General features: G+C 49.2%; 1 protein-coding gene across 2 annotated transcripts in view; it reads right to left on the reverse strand.

Moving 5' to 3' along the window:
* WDTC1 (WD and tetratricopeptide repeats 1) overlaps nucleotides 1-20,098 on the reverse strand; it is an 80,580-nt gene that overhangs the window by 3,413 nt on the left and 57,069 nt on the right. For both annotated transcript variants that reach the window (XM_033227604.1, XM_033227603.1), the window contains exons 6-14: nucleotides 16,174-16,361; nucleotides 13,049-13,231; nucleotides 11,626-11,720; nucleotides 11,114-11,229; nucleotides 9,022-9,097; nucleotides 8,288-8,396; nucleotides 7,350-7,523; nucleotides 4,045-4,280; nucleotides 1,063-1,237 (exon numbers count right to left, since the gene is read on the reverse strand). In XM_033227604.1, coding sequence (XP_033083495.1) covers nucleotides 1,063-1,237; nucleotides 4,045-4,280; nucleotides 7,350-7,523; nucleotides 8,288-8,396; nucleotides 9,022-9,097; nucleotides 11,114-11,229; nucleotides 11,626-11,720; nucleotides 13,049-13,231; nucleotides 16,174-16,361 — 1,352 coding nt within the window. The remainder of the gene's footprint in view (nucleotides 1-1,062; nucleotides 1,238-4,044; nucleotides 4,281-7,349; nucleotides 7,524-8,287; nucleotides 8,397-9,021; nucleotides 9,098-11,113; nucleotides 11,230-11,625; nucleotides 11,721-13,048; nucleotides 13,232-16,173; nucleotides 16,362-20,098) is intronic.

Consider the following 20,098-nt stretch of genomic DNA (forward strand, 5'->3'; position numbering starts at 1 on the left):
ACGCTGGGGTGTGCACTTGACCCAGAACTCCATGTACATAGCCCTGGTCACTGTTCTCTTAAACCCAGGGCCAGCGACTGCCTGGATTTCTCCAAGACAGTCTCCCCCACAGTTCATTATTCCCTCCTTGGGCCAGGATCATCTTACATCATCTCTCGGGTCTCTAAAATACCCTGTTCTAAGCCTTCCCTGAGCAGTCCCAGGCTTCTGGCATCCAGAATCCCCATAAAGCCCTTCACACACCACTGACATTTATAGGGCATCTTGATGGATTCTTTTTTTTCTTAGAGACAAGGTCTCGTTCTGTCACCCAGGCTGGAGTACAGTGGCATGATCATGGCTCACTGTGGCCTTAACTGGTCCTCCCATGTCAGCCTCCTGAATAGCTGGGACTACAGGTGCATGTCACCACACCCAGAAAATTTTAAAAATTTTTTGTAGAGATGGAGGTCTATGCTGTCCAGGCTGGTCTCAAACTCCTGGGCTCAAGCGATCCTCCCACTTCAGCCTCCTCAAGTGCTGGGATTACAGGCATGAGCCACTGTGCCTTGCCTATGGAGAGATTCTTGATTCATGTTCATGTGTCTCACCTACCCAAAGAAAGTACATCTACAAATGAGGGGTGGGGGTGATGGTGTCTGAAACACAGAGTTTGTCCCTTAGCACAAAACAGATGTGCCAAGATTCCCAGCCTTGGAGGGCTGCTGCCTCACTCCCAAACAGAGGGAGTCTCCCTGAATGCAGATAAAGCAACCAAGCTCTGGCACATGCAGACAGAGGGAGAAGGAGGTGGGGGATGAAGGAGTAGTCCGGGCACTGTGCTGGAGGCTCTATTTGGATTATCTTATTAGTCCTTGTTATGGCCTCATAAGTGGGCATGGCAGGTTGGTCATCTCATAGATGAAAAAACCTCAGAGGCTGACAAAGGTGAAGCCATTTGCCCAAGGGTACAGAGGCAGAGCAGGGATTTGAGATTCTTCTCTAAAACCATTGTGCCCCAACACTCCCCACTCAACCTCCTGCTGCCAACTGGGCTACACCCTCCTCTTCAGGGCCTCGGACCTGCCAAAGAAATTGGCCTCCTTGATATCCGTGGTGGTGTTGCAGTGGCCGCAGTAGCGGAATTGATAGTCGTAGCTTCGCTCCCGCAGCACCATTTCGTCCTCTGAGATGGAGTCCTTGCGGCTTGTGCTGCGGAGGCGGACTGGGGCGCCGCCACCAGGTCCCTTCTTCTCCTCTGGGGGCAGAGATCCAGAAAAGGTAAGCGTCCTGTTCCTTTCTCTGCTTCCCTATTTCCCCCCAACTATGGCTCTGTTTTCAGTCTGAAGTCGGACAACATAGAGCTACCTGCCTCCACCCTTATCCTGGAAAATTGGGGAAAGGTTGTGAGGAAGAAGCATCTTTGGATCTAGCCCCTGAGGATGTTCAAGAGGAGACCTTTGATGCCAGGAGGGCCCTCGTTCAGGTCCCTAAATGAGGGCCTGAAAGCCCTAAGGATGCAGAGTCTCAAAGTGTGTTTCTGTGGAGATGAGAGGCAGGGGAGGGTAGAGTGAGGCACTAGCAAAGAGAGAATGGGTGACTTTTTTTTTTTTTTCTTTTCCTTTTGGAGACGGAGTCTCGCTCTGTCACCCAGGCTGGAGTGCAGTGGCATGATCTCGGCTCACTGCAACCTCCACCTCCAGGGTTCAAGCAATTCTCCTGCCTCAGCCTCCTGAGTAGCTGGGACTACTACCAGGCACGTGCCATCACATCCAGCTAATTTTTGTATTTTTAGTAGAGATGGGGTTTTACCACGTTGGCCAGGCTGGTCTCGAACTCCTGACCTCAGGTGATCCACCTGCCTCTGCCTCCCAAAGTGCTGGGATTACAGACATGAGCCACCGAGCCCAGCCTGGGTGACTTTTATAAACAGATTCATAGCGCTTAGGGCAGTAAGGACCATGCCCTTACCCTCTGGAAGATAAGTTATTAGGGTCCCAAATGAGAGACACTGATCAGTTAAGTGACAGGTATTCTTTTTTTTTTTTTTTTTCGAGACGGAGTCTCGCTCTGTCGCCCAGGCTGGAGTGCAGTGGCCGGATCTCAGCTCACTGCAAGCTCCGCCTCCCGGGTTCACGCGATTCTCCTGCCTCAGCCTCCCGAGTATCTGGGACTACAGGCGCCCGCCACCTCGCCCGGCTAGTTTTTTGTACTTTTTAGTAGAGACGGGGTTTCACCGTGTTAGCCAGGATGGTCTTGATCTCCTGACCTCGTGATCCGCCCGTCTCGGCCTCCCAAAGTGCTGGGATTACAGGCTTGAGCCACCGCGCCCGGCCAAGTGACAGGTATTCACACAAGTTTTCTCAGTTCCTTAAAAGTGACTCACTCGTGCCTGCTTCAGGGCCTTGGAGCATCCTGGTCCGTATGCCAGGAGCTCTGCATCTCCCACGGCTACACTTTGTTGTTGTTGTTGGAGATAGGATTTTGCTGTTACCCAGGCTGGAGTGCAGTGGTGTGATCATGGCTCACTGTAGCCCTGACCTCCTGGGCTCAAGTGATCCTCTTGCCTCAACTGCCCGAGGAGCCAGGACTACAGGTGTGTGCCACCATCCTAGACTAATTTTATTTTATTTTATTTTTTTTGAGACAGAGTCTCACTCTGTCACCCAGGCTGGAGTGCAATGGCCGGATCTCAGCTCACTGCAAGCTCCGCCTCCCAGGTTTATGCCATTCTCCTGCCTCAGCCTCCCGAGTAGCTGGGACTACAGGTGCCCGCCACCTCGCCTGGCTAATTTTTTGTATTTTTTAGTAGAGACGGGGTTTCACCGTGTTAGACAGGATGGTCTCGATCTCCTGACCTCGTGATCCGCCCATCTCGGCCTCCCAAAGTGCTGGGATTACAAGCTTGAGCCACCGCGCCCGGCCGGCTAATTTTTTAAATTTTTCTTTTGTTGAGACGGGATCTTGCTATGTTGTCCTGACTGACACTGAACTCCTGGGCTCAAGCAATTTTCCCATGTCGGCCTCCCAAAGCGCTGGGATTATAAGCGTGAGCCACTGCACTAGGCCACACAGCTATATTTTGTATTTAGTTAATGCTTCCTTTGGATCCTTTAGATCTTAGCTTAAATATTTCTTCCTGAAGAACCCCAGAATGCCATCAAGCCCCCCCCAACACACACACCATTCAGGCCCCATGGCACTTGTCATACTTTTTGTTTCTCCTTTATCACTTGGTTCCTTCACTAGACTGCACATGCCATAAACAAAGAAATTCCATGTGACTTAGTCACAGCTCTATTCCCAGGACCCAGCACAGTGCCTGACACATGGCAGGTGTCTGATAACTATTCATTAAACAAATGAATTTATCACATGGTTGGTAAACTGCAAAGGAGAGAGGTGAAGATCCATGTCTGCCTCCTGTGAACTCACCGTTCATGTTTACAGACCACACACCAATGACCCAGTTCATTCTCCAGCACACTGAGGTGAGCTGGGCAGGGCTTCGTGCTCTTTGTGCAGGTAAGGCAGTAGGTAGAGAGGCTGTGCTTTCTCCAAAGCCACACAGTCACGTAGTGGAGCTGCATTTGGAACCGAGGCCCCACATTCCAAGCCTGAGGCATTTCTACTGTTCTGCGCTATTGTCTCTGCTGCACTTGTACACTTGGAACAAACACAACGACCAACTTCTGCTTCTCAGATGCCCAAGTGGAACCACCAGGGCCCTGTCTGAGCAGGTGAGAATGCCTAGTGGGAGCCTGACTGAGCTCAGCTTCCTCCTATCCTGGGCACCAGGCACTCCCCCAGGTGCTTTAAACATGCCATTTAAACATGCTGATCCTCAATAGAAACGCTCAGTGGGAGGTGCTGGCATGTCTCCTTCCTTTTCAGACAAGGAAACACTCTCAGAGAGAGACCAAGTAACTGCCCCAAGGTTGCATGGTTTCTGAATCAACATCTGAACCCAGGCCTCTCCAATCCCGGAACCATGACCTCTCCAGAATGTCATGCAGCATCTCAAAGAGAAAGAGTAACAGCACCCCCTCCTCAGTGCCCACTCACCACTATCATTTTTGGAGAAGAGGGCAGCTGTGATGTCACGACCCAATGCATCACAAGCACTGCTGTGGGCCTGCTCCGGAAATTTCCCTTTGAAGTCGTCCAGGCACTCCAAGGCTTCAGCCACATACTTGAGCTCAAAGAGGCAGCGGGCCAGGCGAAAGTGTGCCTTCAGGTGGCATGGGTTTAGAGAGATGGCCTTGAGGCAGTCCCTCAGGGCATCATAGTGGTCACCATCCCTGGGAAGGTGGGGAAGAGTGGCTTAGAGGTGGAGCCACGTGGCAAGCAAGGGGTCCCTACTCAGTCTCCTCTACTTCCTGTGGCCACCCCGGCCCACCACTGACAGATCTCATGGCAAGGGGACTTGAGGACGAAGAGAATCCTGGCTCAGCCTAGGCCTCCCCCATCAGGAGACAGTATGGTTAAGGAGCAAGCCAGGAAACCCTGAGGTCTTGAGGGTGGCAAAAGCTGGTGTCAGGCTGCCCTCTGCTGGGCAGAGAGTGCAAATGCACACTGGCTCACCCCAGGCACCCGCAGCTCTGCAGCAGAAGGCCTGGCATCTTGCCCACCACAGGCTCCCCAAGCCCTCCTTCTCTCTTCCCCCATCCACCTCCTCAAATCACCCCCAGCTGGCCTTCAAAGCCATGTCCAAGGCAGGGGGCCCTCAAGGACAGTTCTGTGGTCTGGGGAAGCCAGAAGTGCCAGGCTGGGGATGCAGGGTCTGATCAGCAGGCAGCAAGCCCTCAGCCAGACCCCCCTCTGTCCTGGCTGACTGATCCACAGCAGCTGTGGCCTCTACCTCCTGGGGCTGGAGGATGGGGCCTGACAGTCTGGCAGAGTCGGCTCTCTGGAAGCTGATGGTAAGGGGGGTTGTGCACACCAGGAGTTCCAAATCGTCCCTACTCACTTCTCCAACCTCCTGAAGCATGGATGAAGGGAAGTGGGAGTGCTTTTAGTGGGGAAGTGGGGAAAGAGGAAGTGAAAGGAGATCAGAGAAGCCCCTCCTTTTCCCAACCTGTGCCAGAATATAGGAAGCACACTCCCCCAGCACCCACAGACCTGTGCTTGCCTCTTGTCTAGAAAGCCAGACGGGCCACAGGAGCTGCTTCTTTGGAAGCCTTTTTTTTTTTCCAGCTGGGCTGAGGTAGGCCTAGGACTCAACTGTGCCAAGCAGCAGTAAGAGACACCCCCTAGAGTTAATGGCCCCTTCTCCAAGGGCACAGCTCACAACAATCCGGCATGGCTAAGGCAGGTCTGACATGGGAAGGTCCTTCCCAAGCCTCCTTCTGCAGCACTCAGTGGGAGCACCCAGTCCTTGGAGCAGCCATGCTCAGACCAGCAACCAGCAGCTCAGCCCATGTGGGGGCAGGCAGGAAACAGAGCTGCTTCAATGGTGTGGCCTGCGTCAGGATGAGTGGCTGTGACGAAGGAGCAGGCACTGTGTGGAAACCCAATTACTGCCTGCAAGGTGCCCCTCAGAGCTCCTGGGGAGGGCCAGACCAGAGACCAGCCAGGAGCCAGAGGGTGACAGCTCCCACTGCATCCAGGAGCAGATGGCAGCCCGGGGGAGACTGGCCTAGGACAGAATGTGACATTCTAGGGGTCACTGGCAGGCATGTGGGGATGGGGGTTGAGAGCAAGCTGGCCCCAGGGCTCACCCTTCCTAGACTCATTGCCAGATCAATCTCCCTGAAAGGACAGCCCTCGGCACATCCCTCTCCTGCTCAGAACTCTCCAGTAGCTGCCCATCATGCACTGAATCGAGGCCAACGTCACCGCTCTGCATTCCAAGCCCTCCCTAGGCCGGCCCCAGGCTACCTCACAGACTCATCTCCTGCCAGTCCCTCTCCGAACCCTCTGCTCCAGCCAAATGGATTTGCTGTTCTGCAAACAAGCTCTTCAGTCAGTCCCCCACCCCCACGCCTTTGTTCACACCATTTCATCTCCCTGGAATGTCCTTCCCCCACAGGCCCCTCCTCTCCTTCATCTCCTGTCTAAGCCTGCCTACACTTAAAGCCCATTCAGACGCCATGTCTTTCTGATGCTTCCCTGCTCCCCAGCTAAAGCGACCCAACTTTTCTTGATGCCCACAGCCCTTTACCTGACCATGTACAAGACTCACTGCTTTCTATCTCTTTAATGCTGAAGTATGTCCACTACTTTACCCACTGTCCGGCAGCTCCTCTGGAGCACAGGAACTTTGTGTACCTAGTACCTAGCACATAGTAGGAGCTCAGAAAACATGCTGAGGGCACATATGGATTGGGAAAACACCAACTTCACTTAGCAAGAATGCAGGAGTGAAGCTGAGCTCTCAGCCTACAGCTTGGATGAGGACCACTGAGTTCTACCCAACTGTTGGACAGAGAGGTGAATCAACTCAGGATTCACCCAAAACAGTTATCTCCTGGGTTTGGCTGCCACTTGAGCCCTTGGCCAACTCCTGATGCCTCAGCTAAGGCTGGGGGATAGCATCTTCCCCACTCCTACCTAGCACTACCATCCTGCTGACTTGGGTGGGTTTCTTAAGCTTCCCTCTCTGGCCTGCCTAGTTGCAGCCAGACGATGGCACACCAGCTGGCCTGTCTGTCTGGGCAGAGCCGACGGATGCCAGACGGAGCAGAAATGGCTGTGGGCCCAGCTCTATCCATCTCTAGTCCTGGCCCTGGCTGGGGGATGGGGGGCGGGGTCTGCATGTCTGCTTGCCTGCTGGTGCTGCAGGCAGAAGGGCTGGGGGCCCTGATGGTCTCCAAAGATGAGTTCTTTCGGATATGGTCTACTTCTTTATTACCAGCCACCATACCCTAGCGTGACCCATAGCCAGCTTTGGATTTCTGGGATATGGTTTGTACTCAGTCCAAAGGGTCTAAGAACACAGAAAGCAAGTCTTAGGGGGGGCAAGGGACTGCAGAATATTTTAGACACATACCAACTGAATTCAACAAACCCCTCATTTCCACTTAGCAAGATTCCACCGCTCTTCAAAGTCCAGTTCTCCAACAGTTGGGACTAACAATCCTCAACTCCTACTTCCCTAGGGGCCACAGCACTTTATAATAATATGCCATGTAGAAACTAGCTTTGAACATGTTCCACATAACTGTGAGCTTCCTTAGTGCTTGATTGGCGCCTGCCCACCATTAGCCTGGAGGTGGGGAGGAGAGGCCAAGAAGCCCTAAGAGGCAGCAATATGTTCCTGCCACCTTCCCTGGATGCCTTGGCAACTTGGCTCCATCAGGCCCCTGCCTTTTGGTCCAGTTGCTTTGTCCCTCATCCTGACCCAGATCCCCTCTGCAGTGGCCACTCACCACTTGCGCTTCATGTAGGCTGCTGCTCGGTTTCCATAAAGCATGGCATTGTGAGGGGCCCTCTGCACAGCCTTGCTGTAAAGCTGAATGGCTTGGGTCCACTGCTGGCAGGCAAAAGCCTCATTGGCTTGCTGTTTCACACGCTCCAGGTATGGCGGTAGCTCTACTTGGGGGCTGCAGGGGAAATACAGCCAAGTCAGAACAGTCAAAGAAGGTCAGAGCAGCCCCTCAGGAAGTCTGTAACATAGCCTGAGGGTCACCCAGGTTTTCTTGGCCCCTGGGATCTGACTGCTTTCTGGAAGAGGGGACCACTACCCTGGCCTGGGCTATTACCTATTACCGTGATAGGGAACAGACACCATTCCAAATACTCTCAGCCAGTGAAAAGAGGAAGGGCAGAAATGAAGCTGTACTCAAACTCCTGGGCATGGCAGTAGCTGACACCACCTGCCTCCATACTGAGCTGAACCTTATGACCACCCAAGTCTCTCCTATGGATCACTGTCTAAAGAATTCTATTTCTCTCAAGGCTAGGGAATTTGAGCACCTCTGTATCCAAAGCCTAGCACAGGGCCTGGCAGAGAAAAGAGGCAAGGATATGCTATAGGATGGGGAATAATATAATGGGGAGGCCCATTTGTATGCAGCCCCTTTTTGGAGAGAGCTCAGTGCCAAGAGGCAGCTAGCCCCTGGGTCCTGACCCCAGTTACTGGTACCAACAGGCTAGAGCTACAGTCTGACCATGACTAGTGTCCTGCCAGGCAGAGGGGCACTGGAAACACTAGCCACCCTCCAAGAAGCCTCTTTGCCTTGGTCCTCACTCTCTGGGATGCATGATTAGGTATGGGTCAGGAGGAAAATTTACAGGTTATGTCCCTCCCTCCAGTACATATAGTGTAACTGGGGCTTGGAGGGTTGGACAAGCCAGCTGGCCTCACCTGACATGTCCCCTACTCTCCGGCAGCCGGAAGCCATTGCTATGAAGGTGCAGGCCATTGGACACACCGTTGGATACACCGTTGGTGGACATCTTGCCATTCTGGACTTCTGGCAGGAGATAGTGAGAAAGTGACAGCAACAACTCAGGAAGAGGACCCATTTCTTCCTGGCAGCCCTCCAGCTTCCATCACAGGGTCTGATGGTTCCATCGTGGGACTACTCTCCCAGAGTAAGAACCATTCCCAGAAAGCAAGTTCTGACATAAAGAAAAGCCCGTGCGCCCTCTGCTGGCTGGCGAGAGACACAACTTCACTGTGGCATTACTCAGCTGGGGCTCAGGCTAGGGCTGGGGCTGGGGCTCGGGCTGGGGCTGGGGGTGGGAATGGAGGGAGGATGTGCCTAAATCAACTGCAGGCCCCAGGAAGAAATCAATGAGAAGACTGGGCCAGGATACAAAGGAGAGGGGAACTACTTCAGGTTCTCAAGAGCCAAGCCATGGAAGGAACCTGTCTGTCTTTCCAGAGGGAAGCAAAAAGGGCAGTGATGCAAAGCTCTTGAAGAGATCTCTGTTCTATTGTCATCTTCTTTCTTACTGCATAGGCAGGGTTATTTCAGAGATCTGCTCTTTTGGAAGATCGCCGTCCAGAGTAAAGGGCAGGCTTCTCAGCAGGTGTAGCATGCACTCAAGCTCCCCTACACTGCCTCAGCAGAGATACCCTAAGGGAGAACTTACCGCCTGAGGAGTGGCATTTTCTAGGTAAGAGGAAGGTGTACGGCCGCTGCTTGTAAGTCAAGTCAAACAAATAAACCTAGAGTTGAGGAGACAAAAAAAGAGATGGAAGCTGTGAGGTAAAGATGTGGTTGAACCAGTAACTAGGACTGCTTCTCAAGAACCAGGGTCTTGGAACACAGTGAGTGTTGAGCATAGAACCATCAAGCTATACTAGAAGGTGTTTCCAGCAAACCTTAGGCTGGAAAATCTTCCTAGCTCTGGCATTCAGGGTGGGCTATCTGATCTACTCAAAGCCCTGCTTGAAATACTATGATTAATTAGAATCACATTTGGCTGGGCATGGTGGCATAGCCTGTAATCCCAGTGCTTTAGGAGGCTGAGGCAGGAGGGTGGTTGCTTGAGCCCAGGAGTTTGAGACCAGTCTGGGCAACATGGCGAAACTCCATCTTTACAAAAAATACAAAAATTAGTCAGGTATGGTGGCATGTGCCTGTGGTCCCAGCTACTCAGGAGGCTGAGGTCGGGGGATCACTTGAGCCTGGGATGTCGAGACTGCAGTGACCCGAGATTGCACCACTGCACTCTAGCCTGGGTGACAGAGTGAGATCCTGCCTCAAAAAAAAAAAAAAGAAGGTCAAGTGGGATGTCTCATGCCTGTAATCCCAGCACTTTGGGAGGGTGAGGTGTGCGGATCACCTGAGGTCAGGAGTTTGAGACTAGCCTGACCAACATGGTGAAACCCCATCTCTACTAAAAATACAAAATTAGCCAGGTGTGCTGGTGCATGCCTGTAATCCCAGCTACTTGGGAGGCTAAGGCAGAAGAATTGCTTGAATCCAGGAGGCGGAGGTTGCAGTGAGCCGAGATTGCACTATTGTACTCCAGCCTGGGCAACAAGAGCAAAACTCCATCTCAAAAAAAAAAAAAAGAAAAAGAAAAAAAAAAAAATCACGTGTCATATGTTTAAAAAGGTGAAGAAGTCCTCAAAGGTCACAAAGCCAAAGGTCTCATTTTACATTTACCCTGGCACTACTCCTGAGCCTTTCATGATTCCTTGGACAGGTGCAGGAGTGTCTGGCTTATCCTCACCTATTCTGCATCCCATTTCCTTTGTATATATTTGGGCCTTGCCTTGTAACATCATTAACTGTTTCATTTGTCATGTCTCCCATCAGCCTGGGGATGGATCATATTTCCCACTTGTCTCTCTTATATTGACAATAATGTTAGTCCCAGAGTAAGTGCTCAGTGTTGGTAGAGTAAATAAATGTATGCAAGGCTTACTAAATATCCTGAGAGCACACAAACAGAAGGTTTAGCAACCTGCCATTATCAAAGAACACTTCCCAAAGCTGGCCCTAACCTATAGCTTGCCCTGAGCTGCATGCTCTGAGCCCCAGGGATTTCCTCCTAGGAAAATAGCAGATGAGGAAACTGAGGCTCAGAAAAATAGAGAGATTTGCTCAAAGTCACAGTAAACAGCTGGTAAACAGCAGGCCAGCATTTGAACAGAAGTCTACCAATTCCACAATCCGTATTCTTAACCAAAATACCATACTATCCTATTTCTATCTAGTTCCTTAAGAAAAAACGAAATAAGGCTGGGCGTGGTGGCTCAGGCCTGTAATCCCAGCACTTTGGGAGGCCGAGGCAGGAGGATCACGAGGTCAGGTGATCGAGACCACAGGGAAACCCCGTCTCTACTAAAAATACAAAAAATTAGCCAGGTGCAGTGGCGGGCGGCTGTAGTCCCAGCTACTCGGGAGGCTGAGGCAGGAGAATGGCATGAACCCGGGAGGCGGAGCTTACAGTGAGCCGAGATCGCGCCACTGCACTCCAGCCTGGGCGACAGAGCTAGACTCGGTCTCAAAAAAAAAAAAAAAAGAAAAAAGAAAAAACGAAATAAAAAGACTGAGCTAGGACACCTCTCTGGGAACTCCAATGATGCCACATCACCGTCACATTTCACTGTAACATCATTTACCATAAGGCTGTTGTGTCTTGTCTGCCTCAGCAGTGAACATAATGTACACGGCCCTGGCTGCTGGGCATGGAATGGTGATGGGGCAGAACCACCTTATGATGTACATACCTGTTCCCCTCCCATGTTGACTAGCAGCTCTGTGCCATTGGGGCTGAAGGTCACATAGGTGGCAACCAGCACTCTTAAACGGTTGTTGTAGTCAGGAAGCTTCACTGGCAGGTGACCTGCAGGGAATAGCCCGGTCATACTAGGGTCCCAGTCCCCTTCAAAGGGGCATGAGATTGTGTGAAGCCAGTCATAGCAAAAATGATACCAATCAACTTTAGCATAAAAGCAGCTACAAGTGTTGAGCCCTTACTATACGACCTGGGACAGCCGCTTTATGTATTTAATCTCATTTAGTCATTATAATCCATTTTACTTAACCTTGATGAGTTTCTTTTCTGTAATTTGCTGAAGGTGACATAGCTTGTCAATGGCAGAGTTGGGATTAAAACTCAGGTCTGTCTGACTCTAAAACTCTTGCTCTTGACCACCATGCCATGCTGTCTCCCTGGACTGCCCCCAAAAAAGTCAGCATCTAGCCAACAATTTGGGGCCAGAGCTGTGCTGAGCACTACCTGCTACGTAATATTGGGCTGCACCATCCGGAAGCGGTTTCTGCCGGTCACAGAAGGTGTGCACACCCGCTGAAGGGCTCTGCTTCATGCTCTTTCTGGTAGGAAGGAAAATCATATAGGTTAAAGTCACAGCACTGCCTCTGGCTAGACCAGACCACACTCACTAAAAGAAAACTTACATTTGTATCTGAGAGATACAGGAGGTATTTTTCTTCCTTACCTAAGGAACCCCAAAGGCCCACCAACTAGACAATTACAGACACATAAGTTACAGTGCTTTACCAAGTAGGTCTTATAAGCTGTCTGGGTCTTCATGACCACCTTATCTTTCCCTTTTTACAAACAAGCAAGCTAAGGTTCAAGACCCACTCCAAGCCATGCAGTGCGTGAGGGGAAGCAGTGGTCACCAAGCCCATGAATGAAAATAAGCAGGCCAGACATCCTTGCATCCATCCCAAGAATCACGGAAAGCCTGGGCAACAGGCTCAAGAGGCAACTCAGGTCTGGGAGTGCTGTGGGGGTTCTGAGTATTATAAGAACAAGCAGGAAATATTATATACAGTGATTTCTTTCAGAAAGACACTATAAGAGATTTGTATAAGCAATTATAAGAATAAATAAATATAAGGAAATTATAAGGAATTTACATAAGAATTATATAAGAGATTATGGGTAATTTATACTTTTCATCTTTTCCAACATAAGCAAGGATTAAGTTTTTAAAAAATCACAAAATTGAAGAAAGTCCATTTCATAAAGAAGAAGGGGCCATGCTGGGTGTGGTGGGTGACGTCTGTAATCCCAACACTTTGGGAGGCTGAGGCGGGCAGATCACCTGAGGTCAGGAGTTCAAGACTAGCCTGGCCAACATGGTGAAACCCTGTCTCTACTAATAATACAAAAATTAGCCAGGTGTGGTGGCAGGTGCCTGTAATCCCAGCTACTCAGGAGGCTGAAGCAGGACAACTCTTTGAACCCAGGAGGCAGAGGTTGCAGTGAGCTGAGATTATGCCACTGTGCTCAAACATGGGTAACAGAGCAAGACTATGTCTTAAAAAAGTAAAAAATAGTAAATAAATAAATAAAAGAAGGGGTCAGGCACAGTGGCTCATACTTGTAGTCCCAGCACTTTGGGAGGTCGAGGTAGGAAGATTGCTTTAGCTCAGGAGTTTGAGACCAGCCTGGGCAACATGGAAAGACCCCGCCTCTACAAAAAAATTTAAAAATTAGCCAAGCGAGGTGGTGTGTGACTGTAGTCTCAGCTACTTGAGAGGCTGAGGTGGGAGGATCGCTTGAGTCTGGGAGGTCAAGGCTGCAGTGAGCTGTGATAGAAGAAGAGGGCATGGCAATGGCAGTGAGGGAAAGAGGCAGCAGGTTCTCCAGGGACTTACCCATAGGAGACAGGAGGCTGAACTATTCATACCTGTGGTTATGGATCATGCGGATGTCATAGAGCCTCACAAAGGGCCCGCTGGCCCCAACCGCCAGGCAGTTGTTGTCCTGGGGGTTGACAGTGAGGCACTTGGCCTCCACCAGCTGGCCACAGTACTCTGTCAGGTCAATCAGCACCTCCGAGTGTTTGCTGTTCTCTCGAAGGTCATACTGGCTGTGAGAGAGGACAGAGTTAGGGAATTGGGGCTTGGGGTCCTTGTGTGGAAGGCAGGGGAAAAGACAAGTTCTTGTTATGCAAGAGGATTGGGAGGGACTTTGGACCTGTTTCTAAATAAGAATGTCAAAAACAATTCCCATTTCTTGAGTGCCCACCGTGTGCCAGGTACCTGTAGTAGGCTTCTCACACTTTCTATTTTATTCCACTAAAACAAAGGTGGACACTACTGTACATATTCTACAGATGTCAGTATTTTTTTTTTTTTTGAGGCGGAGTCTCGCTCTGTCGCCCAGACTGGAGTGCAGTGGCCGGATCTCAGCTCACTGCAAGCTCCGCCTCCCGGGTTTACGCCATTCTCCTGCCTCAGCCTCCCGAGTAGCTGGGACTACAGGCGCCCGCCACCTCGCCCGGCTAGTTTTTGTATTTTTAGTAGAGACGGGGTTTCACCGTGTTAGCCAGGATGGTCTCGATCTCCTGACCTCGTGATCTGCCCGTCTCGGCCTCCCAAAGTGCTGGGATTATAGGCTTGAGCCACCGCGCCTGGCCTAGATGTCAGTATTATTGCTACTGTTATACTACTACTGATTACCAATACTTAGTGAAAATGTGCTTTATGTCCAGTATTGCCCCTTAATTAAATCTTAACATCATCCCTAGGTACCATTAGAATACTGAGGTTCAAAGATGTTGAATAACCTGACTGAGATGACACTGCTAGTAAGTGCAGAGCTGGGGAAGCTTTCTAAGATGGCATCTTAAACACTCTGCTCCATTCCTACCTAATCTAGTTTCTTTCATGAAACAAGGTATGGAGGTGACAGAAAAGAGAATCTGCAGATCATCCAAGAGCTATCTAGATATACCATGGGCCAAGGCAAGCCTAAAAGTCTTATCCATGCAGTAAAGGTAATGCCAAAAAGGCTACCAAACAGCAGCAAACTCCCACTGCTCCAGATGGGGAAACTTTGTGCTGCCAATACACAGGTATCCTCAGAGAGTGGTGAGTAGTGGGGACATCATCCATATGCTCACCCCTCTTGCCTGGACATCTGTTACCACCTCTTTGCTGTTTACCTTATCTTTCTAAGCCATCTTCACTAGGTTGCTCTTCCTAAAATATTATTTTACATCACTCTCCTGCTCAAAAAATTGCAGAGATTCCTCAATACTTTTAGCACAAGTTTACTTTTACCAAACTCCTCAGTCTGGTTTTCAAGACTCAATTTCACATCTCTCTCCAACCTTATTCCTCAGTTTTCTAAATGTGGGTCAATTATAACTACAGAATTCTTTATCCTGCACATGCCATGTTTATTTCTGCCTTTGCAAACTCTGCTCAAGCTGGGGAATACACTCTGCTTTTCCTTGCCCATCCAAATCCTGTCTGTTCTGGAAGGCCCAGCTTATGTTCACCTTCTGCTAGGACACCTTCTCTGACTGTGCCTATGCCTAAACACTTAGGATCCTACCCGACGTGCTAGACGCTCAGCTTCCACCAGCTGGCCCTGGCAAAATCTGGTCAGCCAAGGTCAATAAGTGCTACACAGAGTTGGACCTGCCACTGACCAAGTGCATTCTGTCTTCTGAGGTTCAGGGATGCAGTGACTTATCCCAGTCAAATACTGAGTGAGAGAGCTAGGATTTGACCCCAGGTCTGTCTGACTTTATTGCCTTGTTCTTGACTATATTATAATTTATATATGAGTTAGATATTCCTCATTTGTAAAAGGAAAGAGGGCACAAAGTCCTACAGGAACTCAAGGGAGACAGATTAAAGCAGGCTGGGGAGATAAGGAAGAAGTTCTAAGGTCACATCTGAAGAAAGGAGTTAAAGAAGGGCAACGACACCATTTTAGAATGAAGGGAAGTAGAGGCAAATGTGTAACAATGTAGGGCACTGGAAAAGGGGTCAGTCCATTTTACCATTTCTAGCTGGCTTGCCCCTTCCCAGGTATATGGCCACTGACCAACTGTTCAAGAGAAATGTATCAAGCGGCTCTGTGTGCCAGGCACTGTGCTGGGCTCTAGCGACACAACCAAGAACAAGACAGACATGGAGTTGCTCTAAGAGAGTTTACTTTTACTATTTAGTGAGGATACAGACACAAAAGTAAACCAATAAGTAAAAATTAAAATAAGGCCAGGTGTAGTGGCTCACACCAGTAGTCCTAGCACTGTAGGAGGCCGAGGTGGGAGGATCACTTGAGTCCAGGAGTTCCAGACCAGCCTGGGCAACACAGAGAAACCCCATCTCTACAAAAAAAGAAAAAAGAAAAAGAAAAAATTAGCCAAGCATGGTGGAACGTGTCTGCAGTCCCAGATATTCAGGAGGTGGAAGTGGGAGAATCACCTGAGCCCAGGAAGACAATGCTCCAGTGAGCCATGATCACGCCACTGCACTCCAACCTCGGCAATAGAATGGAGTGAGACCCTATCTCAAAAAATAAATTAATTAATAAAAATAAAGTAACTACGGGTGGCAATTAGAGTTATAGAGGATATAATTAGTGTATTAAAATAAGCAATAACGTCTGTCTACTTTAGACAGGATGGTCAGAGAAGGTGCTTCTGAAGAGGTAACTCAAGCTGATCTCCTTAGGATAAGAAAGAGTCCGACATGGGAAGAGCTGGGGACAGAGAATCTCAAAGTAGAGGAAAGAGTAATGTGAATGCTCAGAAGCAGAAGAGACCGTGGACACCTGAGGTGGTGAGAAAAGGCTTGTGGGCCTAGAGGTAGTACAAGGGAGGGCAAAGGAGGAGGAAGGTGAGAGCAGAGTAAGCAAATGTTCCCAATGGAGTTAGTACACAGACAACTGCCCTGGGCAGACAAAGGAGGTTGGACCTCTGCTAGAGGGAAAGAGCTAGGCCTGTAGGAGGAAAAACTATAGGATAATGGGATGGGGGAGCAACAGGCCCCACTAGATGCCCAAGACTCTTACCGGATAAGCCCATCCTCAGCAGCACTCCAGAATGTGTTGGGCCACATGGGCGCTGTGGCGATGCGCTTCACCCGGTTTGTATGATCTCCAAACATGTGGATGGTCTCCTTTACCGTCAGGTCGTGCACATGCACCTTAGAGTCGGCTGCCCCCGTGATCAAGATGCGGTCCCCAGCGTGAGGCAGGAACTATTCAGGAGAAATGGAGGAAGGGGTGGGTGCTGAGATTAGAAATGGCTATGGAAGGAGGTTAGCCTGGATGTCTGCACCCTTTTCTCTCTCCATGTCAGATAAGAGAATGAGCCCATTCAGGCTGGGCGTGGTGGCTCATTCCTGTAATCCCAGCTGCTCAACAGGCTGAGGCAGGAAAATCTCTTGAACCCGGGAGGCGGAGGCTGCAGTGAGCTGAGATTGTGCCACTGCATTCCAGCCTGGGCGACAGAGTGAGACTGTCTCAAAAAAAAAAAAAACCACAAAAAAACAAAACAAAACAAAACTCTTGAGGTTCAGCAGTAATATGCAGCAGGATTGTGTTCAAGCCCAAGTCTGTCTGACTCCCATATGCCCTACCTGCTTCATGATGACTACTCAGTAACCTAGAGATTAATAAATTAGTCCTGAATGAAAAAGACTTTCAGTGTTTTAAGGGTGTTTTGTTGTTGTTGTTGGTTTTTTTTTTTTTTTTTTGAGACGGAGTCTCGCTCTGTCGCCCAGGCTGGAGTGCAGTGGCCGGATCTCAGCTCACTGCAAGCTCCGCCTCCGGGTTTATGCCATTCTCCTGCCTCAGCCTCCCGAGTAGCTGGGACTACAGGCGCCTGCCACCTCGCCCGGCTAGTTTTTTGTATTTTTAGTAGAGACGGGGTTTCACCAGGTTAGCCAGGATGGTCTCGATCTCCTGACCTCGTGATCCGCCCGACTCGGCCTCCCAAAGTGCTGGGATTACAGGCTTGAGCCACCATGCCCAGCCGGTTTTTGTTTTCTAAGACAGAGTCTCGCTCTGTTGCCCAGGCTGGAGTGCAGTGGTGCAATCTCAGCTCACTGTAACTTCCACCTCCCGGGTTCAAGCGATTCTCCTGTCTCAGCCTCCTGAGTAGCTGGGATTACAGGCATGCACCACTACACTCAGCTGATTTTTGTATTTTTAGTAGAGACAGGGTTTCACCATGTTGGCCAGGCTGGTCTCGAACTGCTGACCTCAGGTGATCCACCTGCCTTGGCCTCCCAAAGTGCTGGGATTGCACACATAAGCCAGTATGCCTGGTGGGAATGAGTGTTTTAAATTAGTTTGACTGTTTCTGAAAAACAATCTGGCAATAGCAACAAAGATTAAAAACAATTTCTATCTTTTGACTCAAAACTTCCACTTCTAAGAAATAATCCAAAAAGAAAAAAGAGACCTGGTCAGAAATGCTTGGATGCTTTTTGTAATAGCAAATATTGGAAACACCTCAAATGTTGGGCCATAAGGAAGGGCTGAGCATCTAGAGGATACATCTCTGTGCAGTATTTATTAAAAAAAAAAAAAAAAGGCTGGGTGCAGTGGCTCACACCTGTAATCCCAACACTTTGGGAGGCCGAGGTGGGCGGATTACCTGAGGTCAGGAGTTTGAGACCACCCTGGCCAACATGGTGAAACCCTGTCTTTACTACAAAAAAAAATTAGCTGGGTGTGATGGTGTGCACCTGTAATCCCAGCTGCTCGGAATGTTGAAGCAGGAGAATTGCTTGAACCCGGGAGGTGGAGGTTGCAGTGAGCTGAGATGGCATCACTCACTCCAGCATGGGTGACAGAGCAAACAAGACTCTGTCTCAAAAAAAACAAAAACAAAAAAAAAAAAACACCATACACAAACCACCATCCTGATAAAGGCAAAAACAAAATGCTCCAGATGACATCTGATAAGAAAACAACAGCTGTAACCATAGCTTCAAATAATGAAAAAAGAAAGTATGCAGTTCTGGGCTGGGCACTGTGGCTCACACCTGTAATCCCTGCACTCTGGGAGGCTGAGGCAAGTGGATCACCTAAGGTGAGGAATTCGAGACCAGCCTTATCAACATGGAGAAACCCCGTCTCTACTAAAAATACAAAAAAATTAGCCGGGTATGGTGGCGTACGCCTGTAGTCCCAGCTACTCAGGAGGCTGAGGCAGGAGAATCACTTGAACCCGGGAGTCGGAGGTTGCAGTGAGACGAGATCGTGCCACTGTACTCCAGCCTGGGCGACAGAGCAAGACTCTGTCTCAAAAAAAAAAAACAACAACAACAACAACCAGAAAGTATGTAGTTCTATCACATAACTTTGAGAATGAAAAATATTTGGGAGTGGTGCTGAATTCTTGTGTAAGTTAAAAAAATTGAAATATCTTTTTTTTTTTATTGAAAAGTTGCTCCCGGCCGGGCGCCGTGGCTCAAGCCTGTAATCCCAGCACTTTGGGAGGCCGAGTCGGGTGGATCACGAGGTCAGGAGATCGAGAACATCCTGGCGAACACGGTGAAACCCCGTCTCTACCAAAAAAAAAAAAAAATACAAAAAACTAGCCGGGCGAGGTGGTGGACGCCTGTAGTCCCAGCTACTTGGGAGGCTGAGACAGGAGAATGGCGTAAACCTGGGAGGCAGAGCTTGCAGTGAGCTGAGATTGCACCACTGTACTCCAGCCTGGGCAACAGAGTGAGATTCTGTCTCAAAAAAAAAAAAAAAAAAAAAGAAAAGTTGCTCCCTACCCACAACAAGGCTGAAGGGGCAATGTCCTACACTGAAACAGCTGATGTCCCACTTGACTTCAAATGTTCACAAAGAGCAACAATTACTCTTCCCACATAGGCTTCTCTAAGGGCTCATTAGAACAAGGTCTAGCCGGGCACTGTGGCTCATGCATGTAATCCCAACACCTTGGGAGGCTGAGGTAGGTGGATAACCTGAGATCAGGAGTTTGAAACCGGCCTGGTGAAACACTGTCTCTACTAAAAATACAAAAATTTGCCAGGCGTGGTGGTGCACACCTGTAATCCCAGCTACTCAGGAGGCTGAGGCACAAGAATCACTTGAACCCGGAGGTGGAGGTTGCAGTGAGCCAAGATTGTGCCACTGCACTCCAGCCTGGGCGACATTCAGAGTGAGACTCAGCCTCAAATAAAAAAGAAAAGAAAAAAAATGAACAAGGTCTAGATGAAATAGACATGATTTATTTAATCATTTTTAGGGACAACTAGCAGTCTTTAATCCTGTCTAGAGACGGCATACACTCAATGCACACAAGAAATAAACTGGGGCGCCCTTGTCATGATCTTGTGGCTACTGCCACACGCATCACATACCATAGTCACCACCAGGGGGAGCACATGAGTTAAATACATACATAATTTGCAGTGTTTTCACTACCTAAAGAAAGAAGAATCCTCTTTGGTTTTTGTTTGTTTGTTTGTTTGTTTTTAATAGAAGAGGAGGCTGAGAGTCTGCGTGTAAGTGCTTTTCCCAAGGTCTAACTGTTAGGGAGTATCAACACCATTGTGAAATTCTGGTGTTAGAACTCAATGTCTTATGCTCTGATACTAAACTAATGGCTTAGGTCCCCTTCCCTAGGCCTGATTGTACAGACTAAAATTGGACCTAAACTCTTTGCAGGGGCAGAAAGCAGTTTCCTTTAGTCATGTAAGAAGTAAATCATCACTGTTCTGTCTCTAAAGGTGAGAATCACAGCTTGAGAAAAAAAAAAAAGGTTTAGGAAAACAAGTAGGTTAGGGGCTATCGTCTTGTTCAGGTATCTTGTAATTCCTCTTGATATTAATTAGGAAAATATTTCTTAGAATAGTGAGACTTTCTGAAGGACAACTTCATTCTCACATCTATCCATTATAGAATCTCAGAGCTGGAAAGGCCCTTCCTTGCAGGCCATTTCTTCCAACTTTAAACCTTGGAGATAAAG

The sequence above is a fragment of the Trachypithecus francoisi genome, unplaced genomic scaffold (genome assembly GCF_009764315.1).
Source record: "Trachypithecus francoisi isolate TF-2019V2 unplaced genomic scaffold, Tfra_2.0 Lachesis_group12, whole genome shotgun sequence".
Lineage (NCBI taxonomy): Eukaryota > Metazoa > Chordata > Mammalia > Primates > Cercopithecidae > Trachypithecus > Trachypithecus francoisi.